Here is a 21041-nt window from a genome sequence, read left to right as displayed (position 1 = left end):
GGCAGAGATACGCGGGGTGTCATATGTGAGGTTACATGGCGGCAGAGATGCGCGGGGTGTCATATGTGAGGTTATATGGCGGCAGAGACACGCGGGGTGTCATATGTGAGGTTATATGGCGGCAGAGACGCGCGGGGTGTCATATGTGAGGTTATATGGCGGCAGAGATACGCGGGGTGTCAGATGTGAGGTTATATGGTGGCAGAGATACGCGGGGTGTCAGATGTGTGAGGTTATATGGCGTCAGATACGCAGGGTGTCAGATGTGAGATATATGGCGGCAGAGATACGCGGGGTGTCATAAGTGAGGTTATATGGTGGCAGAGATACGCAGGGTGCCAGATGTGTGAAGTTATATGGCGGCAGAGATACGCGGGGTGTCAGATGTGCGATATATGGCGGCAGATATACGCGGGGAGTCAGATGTGCGATATATGGTGGCAGAGATACGCGGGGAGTCAGATGTGCGATATATGGCGGCAGAGATACACGGGGTGTCAGATGTGCGATATATGGCTGCAGAGATACGCGGGGTGTCAGATGTGCGATATATGGCGGCAGAGATACGCAGGGTGTCAGATGTGCAATATATGGCGGCAGAGAGACACAGGGTATCAGATGTGTGCGGTTATATGGTGGCAGAGATACGAAGGGTGCCAGATGTGTGAGGTTATATGGCGGCAGAGTTACGCGGGGTGTCATGTGTGAGGTTATATGGCGGCAGAGATGCGCGAGGTGTCAGATGTGCGATATATGGCGGTAGAGCTATGCGGGGTGCCAGATATGTGAGGTTATATGGCGGCAGAGATGCACTGGGTGTCAGATGTGCGATATATGGCGGCAGAGTTACGCAGGGTATCAGATGTGTGAGGTTATATGGTGGCAGAGATACGAAGGGTGCCAGATGTGTGAGGTTATTTGGCAACAGAGATGCGCGGGGTGTCAGATGTGCGATATATGGCGGCAGAGATACGCGGGGTGTCATGTGAGGTTATATGGCGGCAGAGATACGCAGGGTGTCAGATGTGCGATATATGGCGGCAGATATACGCGGGGTGCCAGATGTGTGAAGTTATATGGCGGCAGAGATGCGCGGGGTGTCAGATGTGCGATATATGGCAGCAGAGATATGCGGGGTGTCAGATGTGCGATATATGACGGCAGAGATACGCGGGGTGTCAGATGTGCGATATATGGCGGCAGAGATGCGCGGGGTGTCAGATGTGAGGTTATATGGCGGCAGAGATACGAAGGGTGCCAGATGTGTGAGGTTATTTGGCGGCAGAGATGCGCGGGGTGTCAGATGTGCGAGGTTATTTGGCGGCAGAGATGCGCGGGGTGTCAGATGTGCGATATATGGCGGCAGAGATACGCGGGGTGTCAGATGTGAGGTTATATGGCGGCAGAGATACGCGGGGAGTCAGATGTGAGGTTATATGGCGGCAGAGATGCGCGGGGTGTCAGATGTGCGATATATGACAGCAGAGATACGCGGGGTGTCATATGTGAGGTTATATGGCGGCAGAGATACGCAGGGTGTCAGATGTGCGATATATGGCGGCAGAGATACGCGGGGTGCCAGATGTGTGAAGTTATATGGCGGCAGAGATGCGCGGGGTGTCAGATGTGCGATATATGGCAGCAGAGATACGCGGGGTGTCAGATGTGCAATATATGGCGGCAGAGATACGCGGGGAGTCAGATGTGCGATATATGGCGGCAGAGATACACGGGGTGTCAGATGTGCGATATATGGCGGCAGAGATACGCGGGGTGTCAGATGCGCGATATATGGCGGCAGAGATACGCGGGGTGTCAGATGCGCGATATATGGCGGCAGAGATACGCAGGGTGTCAGATGTGCAATATATGGCGGCAGAGAGACGCAGGGTATCAGATGTGTGAGGTTATATGGTGGCAGAGATACGAAGGGTGCCAGATGTGTGAGGTTATATGTCGGCAGAGTTACGCGGGGTGTCGTGTGAGGTTATATGGCGGCAGAGATATGCGGGGAGTCAGATGTGAGGTTATATGGCGGCAGAGATACGCGGGGAGTCATATGTGAGGTTATATGGCGGCAGAGATACGCGGGGAGTCAGATGTGAGGTTATATGGCGGCAGAGATATGCGGGGAGTCAGATGTGAGGTTATATGGCGGCAGAGATACGAAGGGTGCCAGATGTGTGAGGTTATTTGGCAACAGAGATGCGCGGGGTGTCAGATGTGCGATATATGGCGGCAGAGATACGCGGGGTGTCATGTGAGGTTATATGGCGGCAGAGATACGCAGGGTGCCAGATGTGTGAAGTTATATGGCGGCAGAGATGCGCGGGGTGTCAGATGTGCGATATATGGCAGCAGAGATACGCGGGGTGTCAGATGTGCGATATATGACGGCAGAGATACGCGGGGTGTCAGATGTGCGATATATGGCGGCAGAGATGCGCGGGGTGTCAGATTTGAGGTTATATGGCGGCAGAGATACGAAGGGTGCCAGATGTGTGAGGTTATTTGGCGGCAGAGATGCGCGGGGTGTCAGATGTGCGAGGTTATTTGGCGGCAGAGATGCGCGGGGTGTCAGATGTGCGATATATGGCGGCAGAGATACGCGGGGTGTCAGATGTGAGGTTATATGGAGGCAGAGATACGCGGGGAGTCAGATGTGAGGTTATATGGCGGCAGAGATGCGCGGGGTGTCAGATGTGCGATATATGACAGCAGAGATACGCGGGGTGTCATATGTGAGGTTATATGGCGGCAGAGATACGAAGGGTGCCAGATGTGTGAGGTTATATGTCGGCAGAGTTACGCGGGGTGTCGTGTGAGGTTATATGGCGGCAGAGATACGCGGGGAGTCATATGTGAGGTTATATGGCGGCAGAGATACGCGGGGAGTCAGATGTGAGGTTATATGGCGGCAGAGATATGCGGGGAGTCAGATGTGAGGTTATATGGCGGCAGAGATGCGCCGGGTGTCAGATGTGCGATATATGGCAGCAGAGATACGCGGGGTGTCAGATGTGAGGTTATATGGCGTCAGATTACGCAGGGTGTCAGATGTGCGATATATGGCGGCAGAAATACGCGGGGTGTGAGATGTGCGATATATGGCGGCAGAGATACGCGGGGTGTCAGATGTGAGGTTATATGGCGGCAGAGATACGCGGGGTGTCAGATGTGCGATATATGGCGGCAGAGATGCGCGGGGTGTCAGATGTGCGATATATGGCTGCTGAGATATGCGGGGAGTCAGATGTGAGGTTATATGGCGGCAGAGATGCGCGGGGAGTCAGATGTGAGGTTATATGGCGGCAGAGATGCGCGGGGAGTCAGATGTGAGGTTATATGGCGGCAGAGATGCGCGGGGTGTCAGATGTGTGAAGTTATATGGCGGCAGAGATACGCGGGGTGCCAGATGTGTGATAGCTGTAATTATGGGGGGCTCGCTGTAAATCATACTGGTGCTCTGAGTTTTGGTGGGAAATAGAAATCTTCAGCGCTTAAAACACTGAAAATTTATTCAAACAAAAGGTAACACCAAAACTGTGCAGACTAGTGAGAATACAGATGATTTTCGTCTAGTTGCCTTTTTCAAGATGTGTCTGCATACAAGCATATACGATGATATCATAATAAATCAAGAAATAATGAACAAAATATATTATATATATATATATATATATATATATATATATATATATATATATATATATATATATATACTGAGTCCAAGAAAAAACTGCTGTCACCCCATTTTTCCCCTATGAGATGTGGCCACCGCCATCGGGGTCTTATCTCCAGCATTCTGTACGCGCGAGGGTAGAGAGATGAGGGGGGCCGGTTGGTTACGCGCGAGGGTAGAGAAGGGGGGTGGGGTGCGGTGGGTACGCGCGAGGGTAGAGAAGAGGGGTGGGCCGCGGTGGGCACGTGCGAGGGTAGAGAAGAGGGGTGGGGCGCGGTGGGTACGTGCGAGGGTAGAGAAGAGGGGGGGCTGGGGCGCAGTGGGTACGCGCAAGGGTAGAGAAGAGAGGCGCGGCGGCGGTGGGTACGCGTGAGGGTAGAGACAGGAGAAGGTCTACTAGAGAGGAACGTGATGTAGACACCTGGGAATCGGAACACTATCACCACCCAGGACCTGTGCGTATAACCCGTCGTCACAGCCAGGAGCACGGTCTGGAGAGAGGCACCTTAGGATTGTGTATCATTATGTAGTACAATGCCAATATAAGAAAGTAGATGTCAAGTGTCTGAATATTATGAAGAAAGGTCGTCCTTTACCTGTCCGGTGTGGGGTCACCAAGTGCGAGGAAGGAGTATTCCCTGGTGCCTCTGTGGTAACCCGCATGTGTCCGTGATTTATATGTCCCCGAAGGAAGTGAAAACAATTGTTTCCGGTGTCGCTCCGACCGACAAAGGGAGAACTGGTCTGCGCATGCACCGGCCGGAAATAACCAAAGGTGTCTGAAAGCACCCAAATCACGACTCGCGGCTTAGCCTGCTCTGTGCAAGGAGATGGCGCATGCGCTCCAGCAGAACAGGTGTGGATTACAGAAGAGGGAATGATGATGTCAGGAGTGGATTCCTGGATGTAAACAAGGTTATGTCTTAGAAGGGGAACATGGCGGCGAATGATTGTTTTCTTGGACTCCGTGTGTCTATATAATATGTTTTGTTCATTATTTCTTGATTTATTATATCGTCGTATATGCTTGTATACAGACACATCTATAAAAGGCAACTAGGTGCTGAACCATCGATGAAAAATCTCTCTTCACATGGCTCGGAACAGTTTTGGTGTTACCTTTTGTTTGAATAAATTTTCAGTTTTTTGAGTGCCGAAGATTTCTGTTAGATGAGTGATGGTACAGGACGGGAGCGATGCGCGTGGTGTCAGATGAGTAATGTTACAGGACGGGAGCGATGCGCGTGGTGTCAGATGAGTGATGGTACAGTACGGGAGCGGTGCGCGTGGTGTCAGATGAGTGATGGTACAGGACGGGAGCGATGCGCGTGGTGTCAGATGTGTGATGGTAAAGGACGGGAGCGATGCGCGTGGTGTCAGATGTGTGATGGTACAGGACGGGAGCGATGCGCGTGGTGTCAGATGAGTGATGGTACAGGACGGGAGCGATGCGCGTGGTGTCAGATGTGTGATGTTACAGGATGGGAGCGATGCGCGTGGTGTCAGATGTGTGATGTATCAGGACGGGAGCGGTGCGCGTGGTGTCAGATGAGTGATGGTACAGGACGGGAGCGGTGCCAGATTGAGTGATGGTACAGGAGCGGAGCCATGCGCGTGGTGTCAGTTGAGTGATGGTACAGGACGGGAGCGATGCCCGTGGTGTCAGATGTGTGATGTTACAGGACGGGATCGATGCGCGTGGTGTCAGTTGAGTGATGGTACAGGACGGGAGCGATGCGCGTGGTGTCAGATGAGTGATGGTACAGGGTGGGAGCGAAGTGCGTGGTCAGATGTGTGATGTTACAGGACGGGAGCGGTGTGCGTGGTGTCAGTTGAGTGATGGTACAGAACGGGAGCGATGCGCGTGGTGTCAGATGAGTGATGGTGCAGGACGGGAGCGGTGCGCGTGGTGTCAGATGTGTGATGGTGCAGGACGGGAGCGATGCGCGTGGTGTCAGATGTGTGATGTTACAGGACGGGAGCGGTGCGCGTGGTGTCAGATGAGTGATGGTACAGGACGTGAGCGGTGCGCGTGGTGTCAGATGTGTGATGTTACAGGACAGGAGCGGTGCGCGTGGTGTCAGATGAGTGATGGTACAGGACGGGAGCGATGCGCGTGGTGTCAGATGTGTGACGTTCCATGGTGACAGCGATGCACTTGGTGTCAGATGTGTGATGGTGCAGGACGGGAGCGATGCGCGTGGTGTCAGATGTGTGATGTTACAGGATGGGAGCGATGCGCGTGGTGTCAGATGTGTGATGTATCAGGACGGGAGCGGTGCGCGTGGTGTCAGATGAGTGATGGTACAGGACGGGAGCGGTGCCAGATTGAGTGATGGTACAGGAGCGGAGCCATGCGCGTGGTGTCAGTTGAGTGATGGTACAGGACGGGAGCGATGCCCGTGGTGTCAGATGTGTGATGTTACAGGACGGGATCGATGCGCGTGGTGTCAGTTGAGTGATGGTACAGGACGGGAGCGATGCGCGTGGTGTCAGATGAGTGATGGTACAGGGTGGGAGCGAAGCGCGTGGTCAGATGTGTGATGTTACAGGACGGGAGCGGTGTGCGTGGTGTCAGTTGAGTGATGGTACAGAACGGGAGCGATGCGCGTGGTGTCAGATGAGTGATGGTGCAGGACGGGAGCGGTGCGCGTGGTGTCAGATGTGTGATGGTGCAGGACGGGAGCGATGCGCGTGGTGTCAGATGTGTGATGTTACAGGACGGGAGCGGTGCGCGTGGTGTCAGATGAGTGATGGTACAGGACGGGAGCGGTGCGCGTGGTGTCAGATGTGTGATGTTACAGGACGGGAGCGGTGCGCGTGGTGTCAGATGAGTGATGGTACAGGACGGGAGCGATGCGCGTGGTGTCAGATGTGTGACGTTCCATGGTGACAGCGATGCACTTGGTGTCAGATGTGTGATGGTGCAGGACGGGAGCGATGCGCGTGGTGTCAGATGTGTGATGTACAGGACGGGAGCGATGCGCGTGGTGTCAGATGTGTGATGGTACAGGACGGGAGCGATGCGCGTGGTGTCAGATGTGTGATGGTACAGGACGGGAGCGATGCGCGTGGTGTCAGATGTGTGATGGTACAGGACGGGAGCGATGCGCGTGGTGTCAGATGAGTGATGGTACAGGACGGGAGCGATGCGCGTGGTGTCAGATGTGTGATGTTACAGGATGGGAGCGATGCGCGTGGTGTCAGATGTGTGATGGTACAGGACGGGAGCGATGCACGTGGTGTCAGATGAGTGATGGTACAGGGTGGGAGCGAAGCGCGTGGTCAGATGTGTGATGTTACAGGACGGGAGCGGTGTGCGTGGTGTCAGTTGAGTGATGGTACAGAACGGGAGCGATGCGCGTGGTGTCAGATGAGTGATGGTGCAGGACGGGAGCGGTGCGCGTGGTGTCAGATGTGTGATGGTGCAGGACGGGAGCGATGCGCGTGGTGTCAGATGTGTGATGGTGCAGGACGGGAGCGATGCGCGTGGTGTCAGATGTGTGATGGTGCAGGACGGGAGCGATGCGCGTGGTGTCAGATGAGTGATGGTACAGGACGGGAGCGATGCGCGTGGTGTCAGATGTGTGACGTTCCATGGTGACAGCGATGCACTTGGTGTCAGATGTGTGATGTTACAGGACGGGATCGATGCGCGTGGTGTCAGTTGAGTGATTGTACAGGACGGGAGCGATGCGCGTGGTGTCAGTTGAGTGATGGTACAGGACCGGAGCGATGCGCGTGGTGTCAGATGAGTGATGGTACAGGACCGGAGCGATGCGCGTGGTGTCTTTCTCTCGGCAGGGGGGCCACTTGGGTTCACACCACTGCAGACTGGCCGGAGACTTCACTGGCTGTGAATTCATTCTACATTGGTTAAGGGGTTGGGCGTAGAGTTGAGAGACTTGATGGGGGAGAGCAGTTGTGTCTGGGGATCTGAAGCGAAAAGAGCAGAGTTAAGGCCGCTCCTGGAACCCATGAATGGACTATCGAACTTGGAACTAAGTTCTCGGGCTTCGGTCGTGAGATCTATATTCCCCTAGGAATTATCCCATGGACTATTTTTACTGACTTGTTGCTGATCCCGTGGACTGGGGGCATTACTTTGGGGTCATCTACCTGGACTTACTGAAATGCTTGTATGGATACAAATAAAACTTGTTGCATCGTTAACCTGCCTAGGTGATTACTAACACCCACAACTCTAGATCTTCACAAGTGGTGGCATCAGTGGGATCACCTATCTCTGAACAGCGTAACAGAGAAAGTTACTGATGGTGACTTGGCAGAAGAGATGGCAGACTCCATCTACAAGAGACTCAAGTAGGAGCAGCTGAGAGCCCTGTGCTCTGGGAGAGAGCTGGAGTGATCGATGGCGGACAACCGGATTTCCCTAATTCAGCGCTTGGATGAGTGGGATCGAGAACACCCACAGGAGGAGATCAGTCCAGATGTAGAAGAGGACAGCCCAGTGGAGGGACAACAGCCGCGGGCAATCATTCCGATGGCAGAGGATCGATTGACCGAGTTGGGGCGGGTGCTGGCTGCGCTAGGAGAGCGGGTCACAGAAAGAGAATGGGCGGCTGTGATAAGCGAATATCTGGGTGTCCATGTAGCCGTAACCCCACCACCCTCTGCGCAGATGACAGTGGATAACGGGAGAGAGGGACCCGCATCTTTGAGGTACCGGGGACATACCACAGTTTAATGAAGACACCACGGGTATTCATGAGGTGTCCATTGAGTACTGGCCGAGATTTTTGAGTGTTGGCCTGACCGGGAAAGCCAGTGAAGCTTTTAATAACTTGTCTTCTGGGGATCAGAGGTGTTACGCTACCATTCGCAGCGCATTACTGGAGAGGTATGCCGTCACACCTGAAACCTACCGGAGTAAGTTTCGGGAGACTGAAAAGCCCAATGCACATACGCACCGGGAGTTTTCCAACACATTACGTACAGCATGTGCTCGGTGGATCGAAGGACTGGGAGCTCGGGAAACTGAACATGTCTTGGATATATTCATGCGGGAGCAATTTATGTCCAAGCTCCCACGTGACATAAAGGAATGGGTGGCGGATAGAAAACCACGGAGTCTGGAGGAGGCTGCAAGTTTGGCTTATGATTGGTCTGCCAATCGTCCAGGGTGGTGTGGGAGAACAGCTCCGGCAAGTCGGGAACAGGGGCTTCCCGAGAGGCCAGTGAGACCCATGGTCCAGCGGGAGGAGGAACTGCGAGGATTTCATACTCTACAAAGAGGGGGAGGTCTCCAAAAACCCCAAGTACGGCCAGCATCAGGGCGAGTGGGATTAAGCTGCCATAGCTGTGGACGCATGGGACACTTCGCCAGGGAATGCCGGGCCCATTCGGGTCCACGTCATCAGCATTTCCATCCTGTGAACAGTGTACTGCAATGGGACTGGAATGCTGTGAGCGAGAAAAGGGGGGGAGGTCCCCCAAAACCCCAAGTACGGCCCACCTCAGGGCGAGGTGGATTAAGCTGCCATAACTGCGGACGCAGGGGACACTTCGCCAGGGAATGCCGGGCACATTCGAGTCCATGTAGCTGGAGGAGAATCTCTGAACATTCGGACAGCCCGACTACATTTAGACTGGGGACACAGCAAGGGAATGGTGGATGTGGGGGTAGTGCGACACCTACCTGTGGATGTGTTGCTGTGCAACAACTTAGGAGCAGGGTTGGTGTGCCACTGGACCAGTGTCGCAACCCGAAGCCAAGGACTAATTCCCGCTGCATCAGAAGACCTCGACATGCCGAATAACCTCCCACCAGTGTGGGAGAGACCACGGCAATGATGATAGACTATCGAGACAAACTGAGGAAGCCACGAACTCTGGTAATTGTCGTCAGAAGAAGGATAGTCAATTTCATGAAATGGAGCCCAATACTTGCCGTGCTGGAAAAGTGGGGGAGGAATGTGAGGAACTGAAATACTTTCCCAGTACAGATGACTAATTACCTCAAGTTATGTTGTATTTACATGCAATGACCTTATCTGGTGGGGGAATATGTGCCTTTCTCTCGGCTGGGGGGCCACTTGGGTTCACACCACTGCAGGCTGGCCGGAGACTTCACTGGCTGTGAATTCATTGTACATTGGTTAAGGGGTTGGGCGTAGAGTTGAGAGACTTGATGGGGGAGTGCAGTTGTGTCTGGGGATCAGAAGCGAAAAGAGCAGAGTTAAGGCCGCTCCTGGAACCCATGAATGGACTATCGAACTTGGAACTAAGTTCTCGGGCTTCGGTCGTGAGATCTATATTCCCCTAGGAATTATCCCATGGACTATTTTTACTGATTTGTTGCTGATCTCGTGGACTGGGGGCATTACTTTGGGGTCATCTACCTGGACTTACTGAAATGCTTGTATGGATACAAATAAAACTTGTTGCATCGTTAACCTGCCTAGGTGATTACTAACACCCACAACTCTAGATCTTCACACGCGTGGTGTCAGATGTGTGATGTTACAGGACTGGAGCTATGCATTTGGTGTCAGATGTGTGATGTTACAGGACAGGAGCGATGCGCGTGGTGTCAGATGTGTGATGGTACAGGACGGGAGCGGTGTGCGTGGTGTCAGATGAGTGATGGTACAGGACGGGAGCGATGCGCGTGGTGTCAGATGAGTGATGGTGCAGGACGGGAGCGATGCGCGTGGTGTCACATGTGTGATGGTGCAGGACGGGAGCGGTGCACGTGGTGTCAGATGTGTGATGGTGCAGGACGGGAGCGATGCGCGTGGTGTCAGATGTTTGATGTTACAGGACGGGAGCGAAGCGCGTGGTCAGATGTGTGATGTTACAGGACGGGAGCGGTGTGCGTGGTGTCAGATGAGTGATGGTACAGGACGGGAGCGATGCGCGTGGTGTCAGATGAGTGATGGTACAGGACGGGAGCGATGCGCGTGGTGTCAGATGTGTGATGTTACAGGACGGGAGCGGTGCGCGTGGTGTCAGATGAGTGATGGTACAGGACGGGAGCGATGCGCGTGGTGTCAGATGTGTGACGTTCCATGGTGACAGCGATGCACTTGGTGTCAGATGTGTGATGTTACAGGACGGGATCGATGCGCGTGGTGCCAGATGAGTGATGTTACAGGACGGGATCGATGCGCGTTGATGTCAGATGAGTGATGTTACAGGACGGGATCGATGCGCGTGGTGTCAGATGAGTGATGTTACAGGACGGGATCGATGCGCGTTGATGTCTTGCTGACAACTTTATCTTCCAAAAGTTAAGGGAGAAAACAAGGGGAATTGCTACCTTGGATCTAATCCTTATAAACAGGGAGGAAATGGTTGAGGAGGTAAAAGTGGCTGGGACCCTAGGAGGTAGCGACCATGCTATTTTAGAATTTTGGATAACTAGAGGAGGAAGACCTGTGAAGACTCAGACGTCAAGGTTAGATTTCAGAAAGGCAGATTTTAAGGGATTCAGAAAGAGAATTGGAGGGATCCAATGGCTGGATATCCTTAAAGACAAAAATGTCCAGGAAGGATGGGAACTCTTGAAAAATGAAATTCTCAAAGCACAGTTGTTAACAATTCCGAAAAGAGGGAAGAATAGGAAGCATTTAAGGAAACCAGGATGGATGAACACAGAACTTAAACACATGCTAAAAAGGAAGAAATAAATGTTTATAGAATGGAAAGAGGGAGGCATATCTAAAGAAAAATATAATGCTGTCTGCAGAACCTGCAGGGCACAAATCAGATTAGCTGAAGCTGAAAATGAATTGAGGCTTGCAAGAGATGTCAAAAGCAATAATAAAGGATTTTGGGGATATGTCAAAAGTAAAAGAAAAGTCAAAGATGCTATAGGATTTTTACAGGATGAAAATAATGAAATGGTAAGACAAGATGTTGAGAAGGCTGAACTTTTAAATTCCTATTTTGCATCTGTTTTCTCTCAGAAAGGAAATGTAACATCAACTGTTCTTCACTATCCTATTAAGGGAATAGAAGATTCCAGGATATCTATAAACAGAAAGATAGTGAGGAAACACTTAGCTAACCTAAATGAATTCAAGTCTCCAGGTCCAGATGAATTACACCCCAGAGTACTGAAGGAGATAGCAGAAGAAATTTTTGAACCCCTCTCCATAATCTTTGAAAATTCTTGGAGAACAGGAGAAGTGCCAGAAGACTGGAGAAGAGCAAATGTTGTTCCTATCTTCAAAAAGGGGAAGAAGGTGGACCCAGGCAACTATAGGCCGGTGAGTCTGACTTCTATACCAGGAAAGATCTTTGAACAAATTATTAAACAACATGTATGTCAGTACCTGGATAAGAATGAAGTGATTAAACAGAGTCAGCATGGGTTTGTAACTAAAAAGTCATGTCAGACTAACTTAATTTCTTTCTATGATGGTATCACTGATTGGGTGGATCAAGGAAATGCTGTAGATATAGTATATCTTGACTTCAGCAAAGCATTTGACAAAGTCTCTCATACAATCCTTATTGAAAAAATGACTAAGTATGGAATGGACAAGGCAACTGTAAGGTGGATTCATAACTGGCTTAGTGATCGGACCCAAAGAGTGGTCGTAAATGGCTGCACATCCAGTTGGAAGAATGTCTCAAGTGGGGTACCGCAGGGCTCTGTCCTGGGCCCTGTATTGTTCAACATCTTTATCAACTATTTAGATGAAGGAATTGAGGGTAAACTGATTAAATTTGCTGATGACACAAAGCTAGGAGGGATAGCTAATACTAGAGAAGAGAGAGAGGGGATTCAAAAAGATTTAAATAAACTGGGGAAGTGGGCAGCAACTAACAGAATGGTTTTTAACAGGGAGAAATGCAAAGTACTACATCTGGGCAATAAAAATGAAAAAAGCATATACAGAATGGGAGGAATAGGGCTAAGTGACAGCACATGTGAAAAAGACTTGGGTATGCTAATAGATCACAGACTGAATATGAGTCAACAGTGTGATGCAGCAGCAAAAAGGCAAATGCAATTCTAGGATGTATTAACAGAAGCATACAGTCTAGATCACGTGAAGTCATTATTTCCCTCTACTCCTCTTTGGTCAGACCTCATCTGGAATATTGTGTCCAGTTTTGGGCACCACATTTTAAAAAAGACATCAACAAACTGGAGCAAGTTCAGAAAAGAGCGACCAGAATGGTGAACGGTCTGCAAACCCTGTCTTATGAGGAAAGGTTGCAGGATTTGGGAATGTTTAGTTTGCAAAAGAGAAGACTGAGAGGAGACTTAATAGCTGTCTACAAATATCTAAAGGGCTGTCACATTGTAGAAGGATCAACTTTATTCTCATTTGCACAAGGAAAGACTAGAAGCAATGGGATGAAACTGAATGGGAGGAGACACAGATTAGATATTAGAAAAAACTTTTTGACAGAGTGATCAATGAGTGGAACAGGCTGCCACGAGAAGTGGCGAGTTCTCCTTCAATGGAAGTCTTCAAACAGAGGCTGGACAGACATCTGACTGGGATGATTTAGCAAATCCAGCTTTGAGCAGGGGGTTGGACCAGATGGCCCAGGAGGTCCCTTCCAACTCTACGATTCTATGATTCTATGTCAGATGAGTGATGTTACAGGACGGGATCGATGTGCGTGGTGTCAGATGTGTGATGGTACAGGACGAGAGCGGTGCGCGTGGTGTGAGATGAGTGATGGTGCAGGACGGGAGCGGTGCGCGTGATGTCAGATGAGTGATGGTACAGGACGGGAGCGGTGCGCTTGGTGTCAGATGTGTGATGTTACAGGACGGGAGCGGTGCGCGTGGTGTCAGATGAGTTATGGTACAGGACGGGAACGATGCGCGTGGTGTCAGATGTGTGACGTTCCATGGTGACAGCGATGCACTTGGTGTCAGATGTGTGATGTTACAGGACGGGAGCGATGCGCGTGGTGTCAGATGAGTTATGGTACAGGACGGGAGCGATGCGCGTGGTGTCAGATGAGTGATGGTACAGGACCGGAACGATGCGCGTCGTGTCACATGTGTGACGTTCCATGGTGACAGCGATGCACTTGGTGTCAGATGTGTGATGTTACAGGACGGGAGCGATGCGCGTGGTGTCAGATGAGTTATGGTACAGGACGGGAACGATGCGCGTGGTGTCAGATGTGTGACGTTCCATGGTAACAGCGATGCACTTGGTGTCAGATGTGTGATGTTACAGGACGGGAGCGATGCGCGTGGTGTCAGATGTGTGATGTTACAGGACGGGAGCGATGCGCGTGGTGTCAGATGAGTGATGGTACAGGACGGGAACGATGCGCGTCGTGTCAGATGTGTGACGGTCCATGGTGACAGCGATGCACTTGGTGTCAGATGTGTGATGTTACAGGACGGCAGCGATGCGTGTGGTGTCAGATGAGTGATGGTACAGGACGGGATCGATGCGCGTGGTGTCAGATGAGTGATGGTACAGGACAGGATCGATGCGCGTGGTGTCAGATGAGTGATGGTACAGGACGGGATCGATGCACTTGGTGTCAGATGTGTGATGTTACAGGATCGGAGCGATGCTCGTGGTGTCAGATGTGTCATATAACAGTACGGGAGCCGTGCGCGTGGTGTCAGATGAGTAATGGTACAGGACTGGAGCGATGCGCGTGGTGTCCTATGAGTAATGGTACAGGACCGGAGCGATGCGCGTGGTGTCAGATGTGTGATGGTACAGGACCGGAGCGATGCGCGTGGTGTTAGATGTGTGATGTAACAGGACGGGAGCCGTGCACGTGGTGTCAGATGTGTGATGGTACAGGATGGGAGAGATGCGTGTGGTGTCAGATGTGTGATGTTACAGGATGGGAGCGGTGCGCGTGGTGTCAGATGAGTGATGGTACAGGACAGGAGCGATGCGCGTGGTGTCAGATGTGTCATATTACAGGACGGGAGCAGTGCGCGTGGTGTCAGATGAGTGATGGTACAGGACCGGAGCGATGCGCGTGGTGTCAGATGTGTGATTGTACTGGACGGGAGCGGTGCCAGATTGAGTGATGGTACAGGACCGGAGCCATGCGCGTGGTGTCTGATGAGTGATGGTACAGGACGGGAGCGAAGCGCGTGGTGTCAGATGAGTTGATGGTACAGGACGGGAGCAGTGTGCGTGATGTCAGATGTGTTACGTTCCATGGTGACAGCGATGCACTTGGTGTCAGATGTGTGATGTTACAGGACGGGATCGATGCGCGTGGTGTCAGATGAGTGATGGTACAAGACGGGAGAGATGCGCGTGGTGTCAGATGTGTGATGTTACAGGACGGGAGCGATGCGCGTGGTGTCAGATGAGTGATGGTATAGGACGGGAGCGATGCGCGTGGTGTCAGATGTGTGATGGTACAGGACAGGAGCGGTGCACGTGGTGTCAGATGAGTGATAGTACAGGATGGGAGCGATGCGCGTGGTGTCAGATGTGTCATATTACAGGACGGGAGCGGTGCGCGTGGTGTCAGATGTGTGATGGTACAGGACGGGAGCGATGCGCGTTGCTTCAGATGAGTGATGGTACAGGACGAGAGCGGTGCGCGTGGTGTGAGATGAGTGATGGTACAGGACCGGAGCGATGCGTGTGGTGTCAGATGTGTGATGGTACAGGATGGGAGCCGTGCGCGTGGTGTCAGATGAGTGATGGTACAGGACGGAAGAGATGCGCGTGGTGTCAGATGTGTGATGGTACAGGATCGGAGCGATGCACGTGGTGTCAGATGAGTGATGGTACAGTACGGGAGAGATGCGCGTGGTGTCAGATGTGTGATGGTACAGGACGGGAGAGATGCGCGTGGTGTCAGATGTGTGATGGTACAGGACGGGAGCGATGCGCGTTGCTTCAGATGAGTGATGGTGCAGGACGAGAGCGGTGCGCGTGGTGTGAGATGAGTGATGGTACAGGACCGGAGCGATGCGTGTGGTGTCAGATGTGTGATGGTACAGGATGGGAGCCGTGCGCGTGGTGTCAGATGAGTGATGGTACAGGACGGAAGAGATGCGCGTGGTGTCAGATGTGTGATGGTACAGGATCGGAGCGATGCACGTGGTGTCAGATGAGTGATGGTACAGTACGGGAGAGATGCGCGTGGTGTCAGATGTGTGATGTTACAGGACGGGAGCGGTGCACGTGGTGTCAGATGAGTGATGGTACAGGACGGGAGCGATGCGCGTGGTGTCAGATGTGTCATATTACAGGACGGGAGCGGTGCGCGTGGTGTCAGATGAGTGATGGTACAGGACCGGAGCGATGCACGTGGTGTCAGATGTGTGATGGTACAGGACGGGAGCGGTGCGCGTGTTGTCAGATGAGTGATGGTACAGGACCGGAGCCATGCGCGTGGTGTCCGATGAGTGATGGTACAGGACGAGAGCGAAGCGCGTGGTGTCAGATGAGTGATGGTACAGGACGGGAGCGATGCGCGAGGTGTCAGATGTGTGAGGGTACAGGACCGGAGCGGTGTGCGTGGTGTCAGATGTGTGAGGGTACAGGACGGGAGCGATGCGCGAGGTGTCAGATGTGTGAGGGTACAGGACGGGAGCGATGCGCGTGGTGTCAGATGTGTGATGGTACAGGACGGGAGCGATGCGCGTTGCTTCAGATGAGTGATGGTACAGGACGAGAGCGGTGCGCGTGATGTCAGATGAGTGATGGTACAGGACGGGAGCGGTGCATGTGGTGTCAGATGTGTGATGTTACAGGACGGGAGCGGTGCGCGTGGTCAGATGTGTGATGTTACAGGACGGCAGCGATGCGTGTGGTGTCAGATGAGTGATGGTACAGGACGGCAGCGATGCGCGTGGTGTCAGATGTGTGACTTTCCATGGTGACAGCGATGCTCTTGGTGTCAGATGTATGAAGTTACAGGACGACAGAGAATCACTTCGTGTCAGACGTCTGATGTTACAAGATGGCAGCGATGCGCGTGGTGTCAATGTGTTTTTCTTACAGGATGGCAGTGGAACGCTCCGACGCTCGGGGTCTCTCGGTAAGATCCGTGATGTCTTACGGAGGAGCAGTGAAATGCTGGTGAAGAAGCTACAAGGGACGACTCCTCCGGAACCAAGAAACACAAAGTAATTACCACGTCACAATGTGATACAAAGCCATTGTGAGGAAGGATCAGGTGGGGTGACACCCCCCCGCTCAGGGCCACGCACAGCACTCTTGTCATGTGCTCAATGCCACCCGCTCAGGGACCAAAACCGCACAATTAGTACCTTGTTCTCTATACTACGCGCACTGCATGCTCAGTATCACACCTTCTGCTCACTTAGTACCACATGCACCGCTTGCTCACAGGTTTAGTACCATGTGCACATCACACACAGGCACAGTAGCACATGCACTTCAAGTGCAGGCGCAGTACCACGTGCACATCACACGGGCACAGTACCACGTGCACCTAACACACAGGCATTGCACCACGTGCACATAACACGCAGGCACAGTAGCACATGCACTTCACGTGCAGGCACAGTACCACCTGCACATCACACACAGGCATTGCACCACGTCCTCATCACACACAGGCACAGTAGCACATGCACTTCACGTGCAGGCACAGTACCACGTGCACATAACACGCAGGCACAGTAGCACATGCACTTCACGTGCAGGCACAGTACCACGTGCACATCTCACTCAGGCACAGTAGCACATGCACTTCACATGCAGGCACAGTACCACATGCTCATCACACAGGTATAGTACCAAATGCACATCACACACAGGCACAGTACCACGTGCACATAACACACGGGCACTGCATCACGTGCTCATCACACACAGGCATTGCACGACGTGCACATAACACACAGGCACAGTAGCACATGCACTTCACGTGCAGGCACAGTACCATGTGCACATCACACTCAGGCACAGTAGCACATGCAGGCACAGTACCATATGCTCATCACACACAGGCATTGCACCACGTGCACAATCACGCTCAGGCACAGTAGCACATGCACTTCATGTGCAGGCGCAGTACCACGTGCACATCACACAGGTATAGCAGGGCACTGCAGAATATACTCTGCTCGTTTTTGTTGCGTTCAGTCACAGATCTCCTCTGTTTTCTTGCAGTATGAAGCGCGCAGCCTCCCTGAACTATCTAAACAAATCCAGCGATGAGACTTTCCGTGTAAGTAGTGCCCTGTGGTGTCTCCACACTGTCCCACCATGTCTGCTACCAGAGCGTACGTCCGATCTCTTTTCTGGACTTTCCTTTGTGAGGTACATGATAAATCCTCTTTTTGTTTTCAGGTCTCTCAGAATCTTCTCTCTGAATCCCGAGGATTGAGCGCCAGTAACATAGATCTGTCATCGCACAGCTAATGCTGAGAACCCGATGCCCCCAGAATACAGAACATATTGCTCTCACCCAGCCTGTAATATAGTCCAATAATAAAAGCCCCCAATGAGGTGGATGAATGCACATCAGATTATAGCATTTAGATGACTGCGGAGTTTTATAGCTCCCAAAGACCGAGGCCTCCTGACCCAGTGACCCCAGAATCACTCCAGTTCATGAAAATAGCCACACCACTACAATTCTCATCATCCTGCCCTAATATAATAAACCAGGACAGCTGGCCTAATGGACATGCTCTCTAAGAGTACATCACAGCTCTATACTGCAGCCCCCAAATGAAGCCATATAATAGTGAAGGGACACTACTGCATGCATCACCCTCTCATCACAGAATAAATCTACTGACCCCATCACTGCCCCGTTATCACATTATAATACTACCCCATTACAGTACCCTCTCATGGAACAGCGGCACTCTCATTACTGTGCCTATCATCATGGAATAATACTACTACCATGACTGTGCCCTATACTGTTCCCTTTCATCATGGAATAATACGACACTCATTAACGTACCCCATCATCGTGGAGTGATACTACCCCCATTACTGTACCCCATCATCATGGAATAATACCCTATTTCTGTACCTTATCATCATGGAATAATAATACCCCCATTACTCTACCCTATGATCATGAAATAATACTATCCCCATTGCTTTAGCATATCATCGCGCATTAACACTACCCCCATCACTGTGCCCTGTCATCACAGAATAATACCCCTATTATTATACCCTATCATCATGGAGTAACACTACATCATTACTGTACCCAATCATCATGGAATAACACTATTCCCATTACTGTGCCCTATAATCTTAGATCAACTGCCCCATCGCTGTGTCCTATCATTACAGAATAACACTACCCCATCACTGTGCCCTATCACAGAATAACACTACCCCCATCACTGTGCCCTATCACAGAATAACACTACCCCATCACTGTGCCCTATCACAGAATAACACTACCCCCATCACTGTGCCCTATCACAGAATAACACTACCCCCATCACTGTGCCCTATCACAGAATATCACTACCCCCATCACTGTGCCCTATCACAGAATAACACTACCCCCATCACTGTGCCCTATCACAGAATAACACTACCCCCATCACTGTGCCCTATCACAGAATAACACTACCCCATCACTGTGCCCTATCACAGAATAACACTACCCCCATCACTGTGCCCTATCACAGAATAACACTACCCCATTACTGTGGATTATCATAACATGGAATAACACTACCCCCAGTACTGTGCCTTCTCATCACATAATAATAATCTTTATTTTTATATAGCGCTAACATATTCCGCAGCGCTTTACAGTTTGCACACATTATCATCACTGTCCCCAATGGGGCTCACAATCTAAATTCCCTATCAGTATGTCTTTGGAATGTGGGAGGAAACCCACGCAAACACGGGAAAAACATACAAACTCCTTAGGGTCCTTGGTGGGATTCGAACTCAGGACCACTGATCCACCGTGCTGCCCACATAATACTACCCCATTACTGTGGATTATCATCACAGAATAGATCTACTGCCCCAATCACTTGCCCTATCATCACAGACTAACACAACTCCCATTACTGCTACCTATCTTTATGGAATAACACTACCATATTACTGTGCCCTATCTTCTTGGAATAAATCTACTGCCCAATCACTATGCCCTATGATACAAAAGTTACACAAACTCCTATCATTCCCTAAATTACCAGAGCACAGCTTCCTTTCCCTGCTTTGAGGAAGTTCCCATACTGCAGCCACCGTCACAGGACCCTTTGCTTTTCATGCCGCCATTGGAGGGTGAGATTAGGGGTAGGTTATCTTGGGTATGTTTCAGTGGAGAGCTCCTCATATTAGATGGCTGTGCACCAGGAGGAAAGATCATCAGGATGGATGACTCTCCAGTGTCACTTGGTGGAGGGATTTTTATGTCGTCTCGGTCATGGAGAATTTGTTCTGAGATCTAGTCTGTTGGGATAAATAGCACTTTATTAATAGATACTCTGCTTCCACCCTGTTGTTGACCTCTCATCGTTTGCTGCACTCCCATCATGATGCATGATCCTATCATCTTTATGCATGAAACTTCACGCTTCTGTGGCCATCAGAGGCGCCTTCAGGATGTGACTCCTGGACCTGCGCTGCAATAATTCTCTGATTACTGACAGTTCAGCTCCTTTTACTTTGTGTCTGCTCCTGTCTAATGTTCCCAGCTTCTCCCAGAGGAGTCACTCTATTAAGTGCTTTTCTTGCTGTAATGCTGGGGGTTTTGTTGCCTCCCCCTTCATGTGATGCAATTTGGATTTTATCTCAGGAAAATAAAATACTTTGAAACCTGTTCATTGCTTCCTAATTATTACCTTTTGATGGAGACCTTGTCACGTGGTTACCGCGACAGAGAGGAGCCAGTAGACGGCAGCGTCTGATTTCTCCTCCTGCACTAAGTAGAAGCACTTCACCTTCATATTAAACAGTGCAGTGCTTGATCTGCTCAGTTGAGAGCTCCTGGAAGCTTTCCTGCATTAAGGCTCTCGCTATGGACTGTTAGCCTATCTCCTATGTAATCTGGGCCCTGGCTAGCACTCATTGTCAGAGTTGGCTTATGCTGCATGGCTGGAGGCTGTTAATGTTATGCGAGGCTTAGGTCGAAGGAGGCTGACAAAACCCGGGCCCCTGCGGAGTCCCTCAAACTAGGGAAAACCCTGTCTGACCCTCAACCCAGGGTTTTTGCTAAAGGTGCAAATGCCTGAGCCTCCAGCCTCTCCTTATCTCCTGCTCAGCCCTAAGCTGAACCCTCCACCCTCCACCCAGTGAGTTGCCAAACCACCAAAACCCACACAGTAATGACAGAAAGGGAGAACTCAAACCACACCGCGCCGCAACCACACAGGACAATACTATAATGTGAACAGGGCAAAACAAAGCACAAATATAGGAAGGCGAAAAGGCAACAACGGATCATACGACAC

The 21041-nt window shown here is 51.3% G+C and overlaps 1 protein-coding gene across 5 annotated transcripts in view; it reads left to right on the top strand.

Annotated features, from left to right (window-relative positions):
• KLC4 (kinesin light chain 4) overlaps positions 1 to 20410 on the top strand; it is a 98567-nt gene extending 78157 nt beyond the window's left edge. For all 5 annotated transcript variants that reach the window (XM_073558964.1, XM_073558963.1, XM_073558961.1 and 2 more), the window contains 3 exons: positions 16624 to 16748; positions 17761 to 17818; positions 17941 to 20410. In XM_073558964.1, the coding sequence (XP_073415065.1) occupies positions 16624 to 16748; positions 17761 to 17818; positions 17941 to 18012 (255 nt within the window). In that variant the 3' untranslated portion in view covers positions 18013 to 20410. The remainder of the gene's footprint in view (positions 1 to 16623; positions 16749 to 17760; positions 17819 to 17940) is intronic.
• The last annotated feature ends 631 nt before the right edge of the window (positions 20411 to 21041 follow it).

This window comes from Dendrobates tinctorius, unplaced genomic scaffold (genome assembly GCF_039654945.1).
Source record: "Dendrobates tinctorius isolate UK_male_01 unplaced genomic scaffold, ASM3965494v1 ptg000264l, whole genome shotgun sequence".
Classification (NCBI taxonomy): Eukaryota; Metazoa; Chordata; class Amphibia; order Anura; family Dendrobatidae; genus Dendrobates; species Dendrobates tinctorius.
This window is presented reverse-complemented; position numbering and strand designations above follow the sequence as displayed.